The following is a 12,664-nucleotide window of genomic DNA, read 5'->3' as shown; positions in this document are numbered from 1 at the left end:
TTCAAAACGAAAAGGTACTTCTACAGAATTTAAACCAAACTTTTTTAACACAAAATTTTAGCCTTAATTATGCTCAAATTCTGTAAAAAAAATATTTTTTTTACGGAGGATTGCCTTTGTATACACTAAGTTTTAAAAGAAAGTATTTATATTGAAATATCGATTTCAAGATTAAACATTTTTGAAGTTTGTTTTAACCGAAATAATGAAGTATGTCGCTATATACCCGAAAACCAAGGAGAATTATACATAAAGTAATTATTTTTATAGCTAGACACTTTCCTGCTTTCGCAATCATCGGTGTAGGAAGTGATGATTGCTACTGGTTAGGAAATTCGAGCCCAGCCGTAAAGCTACCTTTGACTCCATTTGCTAGGACGTTACCCCCAGTCAACCATCAATCGCTACAAAAATTAAACGAAATTAACAACTATAAATGCCAAAGACAGTCAACAGTGTTCAAACGACTGGAAATCGTGAACTCGCACAAGGCCAACCGATCGCCTTTATTTCCCCAGACAGTGCTCAATTTTAAGAACTTTATTAAAAAGGGGCTACTTATAAATAATTATTTTTATACCCACGACACTAGTGTTTCATGCTTTCGCAATCATCAGTGTAAAATAAACTAGATCCAGAGTTTTACTAGTGTACACTACTAAAACTGGATCGAGTTTATTTATCCCCGCTTCTGTAACATTATCCAGTAGAACAGGTGGGGGATAAATGTACAAGGTGGACGCCTTCACAAAACTCTCGAAATGAGGGGGAGGGGATGAAGATTATAAATTAACCGCAATTCCAATTTCACCCCCACCTTCTTGAAATGACAATACATAAGGGGCTCACTTTAAAATTAGGCATTTGTGCAATTGAGGGATTCTGCTCTTTTAGCCAGAATTTTAGAATTAAATTTGATTTATACGATGTCTTATTTATTAAGCTGTTAGGTGAAAGTACAGAGTAGTTAATGCCTCCACCTGCCAATGTTAAGGACTTTAAATAGCATCATCTCAGTTCGTAAACTGCACAAGTACCAGTTTTTTTTTTAATAAAATAACTCCTGCGTTCCATAACCCTTAGTCCAGGTAGCAACAGACCCCTCCCCAAATAACATAGGGTACTTAACTAAAAACATATAGATCTAAATGACATTCGTTTATAACAACTCCAAAATAGGGCATGTTTTACAATAGTCAACAAAAAAAAGTGCGAAAAAAAAAAAATTACCAAAGAAAGATAGGTTACTCTTTTACTTATCTAACGAGTTTATTTACTTTGAAAAAAAAAAAAAAAAAAAAAGTATCAAATTTTGAGTTTGACGGGGGAAAAGAACGGTTTCAATACAGCCATTTAGACCTTCGATAATTGCGCCAAATCGAAAATCGAATAAAACACTTGCAGAAAATTACATTTTCGCACGACTGATTATATTAGACGAGTTTCTACTAGCATTTTGTTTCATTTTCGAGCGATCATCGAGGGTCCAAAACCGTTTTTATTTTCGTTCTAACTCAGACTTTTGTTTTAAAGTAAATAAACGCCTTAACCCCTCCCCCAAAACTCATCCACATAGGTAGAAAAGTAACTGGTGCTGAAGATTTATTTATATTTTTTTCACCCTTTATTCCGTTGGCCACTGTAATAAAAAGAAAAAAAATACATACAAAATCAATTCGTAGCCGGCAGTGACCCTGAAAAATACCAAAGAATAGAATATAAAAATAAAATGGTGTTATTGGTTGTGACAAAGAAAAGATGGTGTTTATTTAGAATTGCATTTATTAAAAAAAAATAAAAATAAAAATAAAACACAGAGAAATCTTTGATATACTAGAAAAATCGGTGCTAGTGCAGAGAGTGATCCGATCCGTGCTATTTTTTTAAAATCGTATTTCCAAGTTTAAAGTTTTTTTTTTTTTTTTATTCAATTGTAAGGTTGAAGTATAGAATAGGTACAAACCACCCTCCCCATGTTAAGAATGGCTGTTTAAATAATAACGTTATTATTTACGTCCGGATCACTCTCTGCACTAGTACCGAAAAATCATGTAAATTGATCAAGCATTTTTTTTTTACTAAGAAAATTTAAAATTACTGTTTGCAGCGATATTAATACTAAATTTTATCCATTATAAGGCTGATTTTGATCTCGATAGTTCGAATCGAGTTGGCCGATCAAAATCCTACTTTTCGCTTCGTCATAAGATTTAATTTTCTTAGTAAAAATAAGGTACTTATGCACTTAAGTCACTGTGCTGAAATAACATTTACAAAGCCGTTCTTAACATACGGAGAGGAAGGTCTTTTATAATTATTCTGTGCTTTCACCTAACAATTAAAAAAGATATGTAAAAACTTGAATTTAATTTGAAAATACCATTAATAATATATATATATATATTATTAATATGCATATGCATCCAAAATATGTAAATTAAAAAGGTACTTGATCAATTTACGTGATTTTTGGAATATATCATTGTTCCGTGACGAGTACATACATAAAAAATTTTCTGTATTTTTGTTTTTCAATAAGTGTAATCCTAAACAAACGCTAGTAGTATCTCTCATTCGATCCTGAAAATGCCGAATCTCTGCTAATACAATATATTAAAGATATACAACACTAATTAATTCGTTATTCAGAAGAGAATGGCATTTTAAGCAAAAGATATCTTCGTGGCGTAAAATGTGAAAAGAAAAAAAATGAAAATATACCTGTTTAAATTGAAAATAAAAACGAAAATAAAGGGGGGGGCGTTTAGAATGAATGGAACCGATTTTAAATATTTGAAGAAGACTTTCTTTTTGCTTGTTAGAAATCCGTATTAGTTATTCGGCTTTGAAAATTTACTCTCACAACGATGTAATTATTGTTTGCTGCTTTTGAAGAAAACCATAATATATCTGTAGTGTTCGCCATTCTTCATATCTCTTATTCTTTTGTCAAAGACAGGAAAGAACCGAACACGCTGCTGCTAGCTCGACCCGTCGACAATGACGACTAAACACAAAAACTGTGGATGGCCGTAAGTGCTACAATCAATCCAAGACTCCATTAAAAGCAAGGAAAAAGCCGACGCTCCAAAAGTGGCCACGAATACATGATTCGCATCTTCCGTCTTGTAAACGATCAGAACAATCGTTGTGGACAGATTTAGCCGGAACTCGTTCTGAGGCCACCATGCCCATGTTCATCGATTAGCGTTACCATATTTGGTAATGCTTTATGCCGACGGCCTGGTTTTCTTGGAAACTCTCGGCGGTGTCGAATAAAAGTGGCACGCGCCGCTGTTCGTTCGCCAGTTGCTCGTTACAGCTCAACGTGTAAGGAATACCGTTAGACACGGCAAATCTTTAGTCTTCTCATTCCGCTAAAGTCAAACTTAACCCATCAACATGTGTGACGACGACGTTGCCGCTTTGGTTGTTGACAATGGCTCCGGTATGTGCAAAGCCGGATTCGCCGGAGACGATGCTCCACGTGCTGTGTTCCCATCTATTGTTGGCAGACCCAGGCATCAGGTTAGTTAACATTTTCTTTTCAATATTTTTATTACTATTTAATTATATATATATGTATATATATTTTTTATTTTATTGTATTTTTTTTTCGATCCTTGTTTTTAGAACATCCTTGCCCCTTAATCTATAAAAAAAAAAAAAAAAAATTGCATTTAAATTTTACGCCCCCCCCCCAATCTTTCGAAATTCGAATTTTAACGATTTCGAAAAGTTAAAAGATCGGTACTTGTGCATCTGTTACCGCGCTGAAATAATCGTATCAGAGAAACGCCATTCTTAACACGAACTGTATTTTGTAATTTTACTTTCACGTAACTAAAAAATCTCTTAAATTTAATTAAAATTAAAAATAATGCAGTAACGTAGATGCATAAGTACCAAGGAATTCTTGTATATACGCTTACAAAATATGTAAACCTTAACTAACGGAAAGAATCTGAATCATAACTTTTGATGTCTGCTTAAACAAGAAAATGCTGCCTATATACACAGCTCTTCTGTAGGGAAGCTCTAATTAGTGTAACCTTGACTTCCATAAATAGATGGAAAAATATTTTGGTTTATGAACTGCAATAATTCCATATATGGTTTTTTTTTTCTATTGTGCGTTAAGACCCCCTCTTCCCTCCCTGTAATTGAACTTTCTCAAAGACTTTATTGTCCTAATCTACTAAATAGTACCCCTCCGCCACTTGAAAAAAAAAAAAAAAAACTAACGCTAAGCCTGTCCCATGAAAAAAAAAAAATCCGCATATACATTCACTAAATTACCCTGGTGTCTAACTCTGTCCCGTGGGGAGGCATAGTAAATAGGTACTTTAAACTACTTTCACCAAATCTGACATGTTTCAGCCAGTTTTATTTTTCTTACAGATTTCTATATTTAAAGAAATTTTTCACTTTGTTTTATGATCACGTTAACTTTTTTTATACTTCCTGAAATTACTAGCTATCGGCGAAATAGCACCTAATTCCTCCAGTGATGGGCTTTATGATCTCTTCAATATTTAAAGTTTATATATATATATATATATATATATATATATATATATATATATAAGCCTTTGCTGTATGATCAGATTCTTAGTTTTTACAGAATCCATTTCAATCTAGACGAAATATTAAATCTTTTAGCAAACCATGAAATTAGAGTTTGTGTGGGTGGAAGGGGTTCTGCGACTCTGAAGGCGGTGCTGATGTTTCCTTTGGAAAGGAGTCGCTGAAAAGACTTCCCAACCATACATGGTAGTAGGGATTTCGGCAGTGCCATTCTAGACCCTCCTCCCATTCGGAGACTTTGGATGAGGGAGATGAGGTGATGTGAGCTTTCTATTAAAACTCTTAATACATTCCGCTCCTTCTTTGGCTGGTCATATAAGGGCATAACTGTGCTATGACTTTCCCTGAATCCCACCCAGACCAAAATTGGAATCCGATCTTCGCTTAAGACCTTTGCCAAATAAAATGACTAACTCAATCTTTTTCTACTGTGATATTTAACTTTTTAAAAATTAATTTCAATTTCTAGACATTTTCGTTTCTAGTTTCCAAAATTATTTTAATCTTCGTGCATCCAATTTTGGTAATTATGCAGATTACGAACCGTGCTGTTTTAAATAGGACTTTCAAGTTAAATTCAAGTTTTACGATATCGCTTATTAAATTGTAAAGTTAAAGTAGAAAATAGTTAGCCCCTTTCCATATTAAAAATGGCGTTTAAAATTTTTTAAAATAACGTTATTTAAACACTTCGTAAACTTGACCTTTATGTTAATGAATGTAAATATTTAATACTTACAATCTCACCAAATATTTAAGATTTAACCAATCTTTAAATGTTTGAATTCAGTTATGAAATCTTTTCAGAAAGTACATTAATTTTCATTTCAGTTAAATAAGATGACTAATTTTTCGAAATTCTGAGTGTTGCCGTATGTAGATCGTATAGATGTATAAATTCCTTGAATATTCGTTTTACTGGGATGGGCGTAGATTTTTATGTTGATCAAATAACCACCTTTCGGATTATCTTTTCTGAATCGCTTTATTTGGCGAATTTCTTGCTACCAACAGGTGCAAAAGTATTTGACGCCTAAGATCTTCGGCCCCTTTTGTATACAGTGTACAGCAACTCTACGTTGTTTCTCGTAGAAACTTTCTACTATCGAATCTCCACTTACTTGATAAGTGAAAAATTGATTTCGTTATTTAATATAATAGCCGTATTAAAACCATATTTAGATAGTATGTAATCGCTGTTCTGGTCTATAAAATCAAAGTCCATTTTTACGCAAAGTTAGCAGTTTTCAATATACTGCTAGTTAATCTCATAAATTTCAAAAATTTAAATATTTGATGTTAGTCTTTAATTCCTATACTAAAAACAAAAACATTTTGTAAGTATTCGTGACGAACGAAAATGTATTCCAAAAATTATTGTAAATTGCTCCATTTAGTTTTCTTAAATATCACGGCTAGCCGAGGAACGACTGTCTTGTGCAGCCATTTTGAAAAATTTTTCAAGACGCAACATAACTCTATAATTCAAACTTGCGAGACTTTTGTAATGCGTACGAATTCCATTAATAACCTTTATTTTTATACAATTAAAACTTTATCAATTTATGTTCTGGAATATTTTCTCCTCACGGATACGTATGTAATACATTTTCTTTAAATATAGGAATTCTGGACAAGCACTTGTGACCCTTCCATCTCTTAGATTTTCATTCAATATTTATTAGTTACTTTTGCAGTTGCAGAGCTATCTATAAATAGCGATAATGGATAAAAAAAATTTCGAGATTGGAATAAATTGATCTGATCACATCGTATAAATCCGAAGATTCTATTGTTCGCATAGGTTTCCGATATTTTATTAGTCAGAATTATTTCTAGAAAAGGATCGAACACTTACGAGAGGGACCATGAAGTTTGCCAACACCCTAAGTAAAAATTATTTCCTGTTTTCTTTTTTGTGAAACGAACTTGTTTCTAACTTGAAACCTCCAGGTTGTCAGTCCGTGTCGTTAACCACTAAACCATAGTTATATTCAGGAAAATGCTTAAAAGCAAACAAGGTGTCAACTTGAAGTAGTAGCCGCCTATTCATACTAATAGAATATAAAGTGTACTCGTTTTGAATTCTAAAATTTCTCGAACATTTCATATCCAGACTGATTTTGAATGTTAGGTTTCTATAATATTTGAATTTCATGCCCCCACTCCATCCTACAGACGCCCGTCGTAGTTTTCCGATACAGCTGACTTATTGCCTTTCTTGCCTAACCCAGTCGTTGGAATGTTAGTTACAGCTAACCAGAAAAATATTGATATTCAAAACTCTAAGCAACGTTCGATTCTCCTTGCTCTTCTGACAATGTTTCGCCTGCTTAAATTTTAATCATGTGACATTCATCATGTGATCATGTAAAATAAATTTTAATCGTGACATTCATCATGTGATCATGTAAAATAATTTTAATCACGTGGCATTCATTTAATTGTCGCTCGTTATGGATTTAGCTAAATACGACGTATAAAATCACTTTATTGGTACTTATGCACTTATGTTACCGGGCTGGTGGGTATATTGTAACTATTCTGTACTTTCACCTAACAATAAACAAAAATATCGTAAAACTTGAAGGACCGTTTGAATACATTGATTTAAATTTAAAGAATTGTGTAATTAAAAAAAAAACGCTTGTGCTTTATTTCTGAAATTTTGAATAATTCCACAATTCAAGCGGTCCATAAAGTTTTACGATATCGTTTTATTAAATTGTTAGGTGAAAGTACAGAATAGTTACAATACATTCGCCAGCCCAGTAACATAAGTGCATACTGCATAAGTACCAATAAAGTGATATCGTATTCAGCTAAGTCTATAATAAGCGACATGGTTTATTTTATTGATGCTACACCGTAATCACGTGATTAAAATTTTAGACGAAACATTGGGAGTCAAGAGTAAGCATTACCAGTTGAATTTAAATTCACAAAACTGGTTAGCAATTCGTCTAATAATAAAACGATGAGGGACTGTCATTTTGCGTCAACCCTATATCGCTCTACAGTATGTTTCGCTTACATTTTGTAACCAATTACTGGATGGTTTATAACTAAGGCTATGACGAGAATATTCTTGTTCTGACTCTCGAGTATATATCAGACAAAGTTAGACACGGTTAATCAACCGAGAACCACATCACTCTATATAAAAACATAAGATATCAACGGATACACACTCTAGAGTAAAAACAAATGAAAATACGCTGTCATAGCCCTATTTATGACAAATGAACCAGTCCATCATCACTACATAAGTCTCAGAACAGATACCACATTCAGCTCCTAACGAAAAGGATAGCTAATTTAGTTAGTCGCTATAAATCGTAGAATTTCAACACGAAGTACAGATGGGTGTTTTTAATGATCGTTTTATTAAGAACAAAAAATTCTAGCGTATTCAGATATCTTTTAACCAAGAATATTGAACTTCTCACCGTCATTAACAACTAGTGCCCGTTCTTTTCCGGCTGTAAAATACGCTTAAGTGTTTAATTCATGCAGTTTTTTTTTATTGAATATTACAAGACTGATTTCAAAAGTTACAATAAATGACTTAGGTGCCATCAGCTAAAATCAAAACAAAAACGGAGCTCCCGCCGCGTTCCCTACCGTTTGAGCAATCAACAAATAATAAATATTTAAAATTAACCCACTTTAAGCTCTGAATGAATTTACGCATGTGAAAAAGTAATGGAAATATGTTGGCAAGTTGAAACCAACATTTTGCATTTCAATTTGCCGACATTTATGTACGCGTTAATTATCCATACAATGATTTCACTCGAAAAAAAAAAATCCTTGGTGTAGGATTATTTACTGTTAATTTCAGTGTTATGTGACTAATAGTTTATCGGTAAAATATATTTTCACACCTGTTTTATTTATAGATTAATGCTTTATAGATTTTTAACAAGATGGTTTTGAATTGCTACGAATTCTAAGATTATTTCCGTATGACCTCCATCTCAACCTTCCACCGTAATGCATATGAGTTTATTTTTAATATCTAATTTAATCCAACTTTAAATCTGCCGTTTTTCTTAGTTAACACTATCCGTAACTGATCACTTATTTTCCTTCAAAATCCAAGTTACTTGATTGAAATTCGATTTTCGGTTAATGTTGACCATTAAAAAAAAAATAACCAAACTTAACTTCAAGGTGGACAGAATTTATCCGAAAACCATAGACGATATTAAATATTAATCTGTGTAAATATTAAAACTGTTAATATCACTTTAGGCGTTTATTATTCAGAATTAAAAACTAGCGCAACTGCAGAGAAATCTGTCTGTAATCGACCAGGAACGAAAATGTCATGCTCCAAAAATCACTTCAAGCATTTTTACGATTTAAAACGATTATGAAATTAGCATTACAGCGCTGACCTCGCAAGTTTTAATTGTACTTATCTGCCCTTTATTTTTCAAAATGGCGACGCAAGACTGTCTGTTTTGCTTGCTCATAAATTTTTTTTTTTTTAACCTAAAACTACTTGATCCATTCATGTGATTTTTGGAATATGGCGTATTCATTCTGTGAGTACATGCCTCCTAAATATTTATTTAGGTTGAACTGGACTTTTCTCTAAATCTGGAAACCTGGGATTTGAGATCTTTATGCACGCGTATTTAGTGCCTATCCCCTTCAATTCGCCGTTATTTCTTGAGCAGATTTTATGCCACCAGTATTTTCTCTCCCAACAAGATTCTTGGTTGACATTTACTTCTCTATTCCTCTTCCGTCTTTTCTTGCTTTTCTGTTTTAATTTCTAACTGTTTTTTTTTTTCTCTTTCAGGGTGTCATGGTCGGTATGGGTCAGAAAGACTCCTACGTAGGAGACGAGGCCCAGAGCAAGAGAGGTATCCTTACCTTGAAATACCCCATTGAACACGGTATTGTCACCAACTGGGATGACATGGAGAAAATCTGGCATCACACCTTCTACAACGAGCTCCGTGTCGCCCCCGAAGAGCACCCCGTCCTCCTCACAGAAGCCCCCTTGAACCCCAAAGCTAACAGGGAAAAGATGACCCAAATCATGTTCGAGACCTTCAACGCTCCCGCCATGTATGTTGCCATCCAGGCTGTCCTCTCCCTCTACGCTTCCGGTCGTACCACCGGTATTGTTCTTGACTCCGGCGATGGTGTCACCCACAATGTACCCATCTATGAAGGTTACGCTCTTCCCCACGCCATCCTCCGTCTTGACTTGGCCGGACGTGATCTTACTGACTACCTCATGAAGATCTTGACCGAACGTGGTTACTCATTCACAACCACCGCCGAGAGAGAGATTGTCCGTGACATCAAGGAGAAATTGTGCTATGTTGCTCTTGACTTCGAACAGGAAATGGCCACCGCCGCCTCCTCTTCCTCCCTTGAGAAGAGCTACGAGTTGCCCGATGGTCAAGTCATCACCATTGGTAACGAGAGATTCAGGTGCCCAGAATCTTTGTTCCAACCTTCCTTCTTGGGTATGGAATCTGCTGGTATCCATGAAACCACCTACAACTCCATCATGAAATGCGATGTCGACATCAGGAAAGATTTGTATGCCAACACTGTGCTGTCCGGAGGTACCACCATGTTCCCCGGTATTGCTGACAGAATGCAAAAAGAAATCACTTCCCTGGCCCCCAGCACCATGAAGATTAAGATCATCGCTCCCCCAGAGCGTAAATACTCTGTCTGGATCGGCGGTTCCATCTTGGCTTCTCTCTCCACCTTCCAGCAAATGTGGATTAGCAAGCAGGAATACGATGAGTCCGGCCCATCCATTGTCCACCGCAAATGCTTCTAAACGCTCACTCTACAAATTCTTCTCTTTATCCCTTAACTTAAAGAAATCTCGGATTATTGATAAATATGCTGGACGAAGAAAGATTGTTAGGAAAAAATCTCTAGCGTTTTTTGGTTGCCATAACTAAGAAAATTAAAAACTCAATTCTTATCTTATAGCGATGTTGGTTCTTTATAAGGGGAGATACCTCTTTTCAGAGGTTGTCATATTAAGCAAAACGTAAATGTGCAGTATAATTGGAAAACATCTGTATAAGTAAAGAACTGACTATATCGCTAAAAATCCAGTTTCGATTGGAATAGCCTACGCAACACCAAAGACGATCCAATAAAACTTTAAATCGATTAAAACAAAATTTAATCTTTAATAAAATTAAAAGGTCGCATCAATTTTGGCTTACAAAGATGAAACGCTTCTGCTTCATTCCGTCCAAGTTTTTTTTTCTTTCAACAACTTTAAAATGTCTTTGCATATTTAGAAATAAACAAAAAAAAAACGAATTTCTAAAAGGCAAGGGGAAGCTCAATATCTGGAAAAGTTGCCCACAACAAAGGCAGAGCAAACTTTTCAAACTAGGAAATTGTTTTATATTTGTTTCTACAATTCAAATTTACTATTTTTGGATGAAGCATTTTTTATTTTTTCAGTTAAAAGTTAAATATTTTTTATTTTAACAAATAATAAAAAATGAACACTGCAAATTTGCGATGATTTCAGCAGCAAATTTTCTCAATCCAAACCTACAGCATTTATGACCTTGGAATTTCGATTGTATTTCGAGGGTTATAAGTGTCACACGAAGCGACCAAAATGAATATTGATCCGGAAGAATTCTAGAAATAAACTTGAAACAAAACTTGTATAAATTTACAAAATAAAAATTAGAAAAAAAATGAAGGTTTTTTTTAATTTTGTCTTTTTTTGTTATTTTTATTGCTGATATTTTTTTTTTTTTATTTGTATAGATTGTTTTGTCTTGAAGCAAACGGTTTTTTTTTTTTTTTTTTTTTTTTTTTTTTTTTAACATTTGGTTAAGATAGTTTGGGGGCATTCTTTGTCGTAATGAATTTTCTACTCATTGGGTGTTTTATGTAAATCACAATCTGTATTTGAGGATTTTTTTTTTTCATTTTGAAACTAATCTTTACTTTAAAAAGTGGAAGCTGACGAAAAACTAAAATTGAAAAATTTTAGTTGCGTTCACTACCAGTTGTCCAAATCGACCCCCCCCAAACACTCTTATGCACCATGTGTCGTTTTATAGTCTTTTAGTAACGATTTTTGCCGAGATTTTTTTAATCATCTCTGGAGAATCTCGTTAAAACACGCTATAAAAAAATAGCTATTGTGCTTCAGAACCAAAGGCTTCTGCTTATAATAAATTGAAGTGTAGAATTAGTCTTCTTAAATAGCGAAGACTCTACTTGTATGGTTTGAACATGAATTGCAAATCGAAATTCAACCTGCATGAAAGAGGCTCACTAAAAATTATAGAAGTCATAACTATATCAAATACAAATACTTTTTTTCCTCTTATTAATCGGCGCCAGATTTCTCCAAGTCTTGTATTTTAATCATACTGCCCTCGCAAAACCGATATCTGATTCGTGCTTGAAAAAAAATGTATGTTACATAAGTTTATTTATTTATTTATTTATTTATTTGCATTTACTTAAGGGCTCAATACTTAAATTCATATAAGTGAACTACACGGAATGTTTTGATCGTAAAAGAAATCCAAATTTTTGTTTATCCGGGGGAAAACAAGGTAGGGCTGATGCAGCAATTTCCCTTTTATGAAAATCGCTGCACACGAAGCCACTTAATGTAAGGAATATTAATTCAAAGTACAAAACTAACCAATGATTAAGTTGATAGCTTCCAACCCATAAAACGGCAATTCTTCTATTCTCAAACATCGCTCATGGAATGTGAGTATTAAAGAGCGAAACTAGTTATGAGACTGCCGGAAGTAAACCTAAGATCTACTCGAACCGTACCAACACGTGATCTGAACTTGCTGCGCAACTCCCCCATCTAGTTTGGCCCTTATATATTCGACATCACTTGTTTCTTAGGCCTCATGGCAATGTGACTTGTTTTGGAGTAAAAGAAAAACTAAAGCTGTAGTGGAAAGTGAACTGATATCAGATTGTAAAAATGTGTTGGCTGTTGTACAAGTCGATACGTATTTGTGCAAATACATGAAATGAATATTTGTAAAGACTTTCACTGTGAAATGATATGCCAGACATCAAC

The 12,664-nt window shown here is 34.0% G+C and overlaps 1 protein-coding gene across 1 annotated transcript; it reads left to right on the top strand.

The window, feature by feature from the left end:
• The first annotated feature begins 2,838 nt into the window (after positions 1–2,838).
• LOC145241315 (actin, adductor muscle-like) lies at positions 2,839–11,314 on the top strand. The gene is made up of 2 exons (XM_080104125.1): positions 2,839–3,528; positions 9,401–11,314. The coding sequence occupies exons 1-2, from the start codon at positions 3,403–3,405 to the stop codon at positions 10,403–10,405; spliced, it is 1,131 nt and encodes a 376-aa protein (XP_079960251.1). The 5' UTR covers positions 2,839–3,402; the 3' UTR covers positions 10,406–11,314.
• The last annotated feature ends 1,350 nt before the right edge of the window (positions 11,315–12,664 follow it).

Source organism: Euprymna scolopes, chromosome 20 (assembly GCF_053919585.1).
Source record: "Euprymna scolopes isolate OS-2025 chromosome 20, ASM5391958v1, whole genome shotgun sequence".
NCBI lineage: Eukaryota > Metazoa > Mollusca > Cephalopoda > Sepiida > Sepiolidae > Euprymna > Euprymna scolopes.
Note: the sequence above shows the minus strand (reverse complement) of the source record. Positions and strands in the feature narration are given on the sequence as shown.

What these genes read in the sequence shown, in the direction of transcription:
- LOC145241315 (XM_080104125.1), top strand. Translation starts at nt 3,403, where the DNA reads ATGTGTGACGACGACGTTGCCGCTTTGGTTGTTGACAATGGCTCCGGT. An exon ending in TTGGCAGACCCAGGCATCAG is followed by an intron (nt 3,529 to 9,400) that starts GTTAGTTAACAT and finishes TTTCTCTTTCAG; the next exon opens with GGTGTCATGGTCGGTATGGG.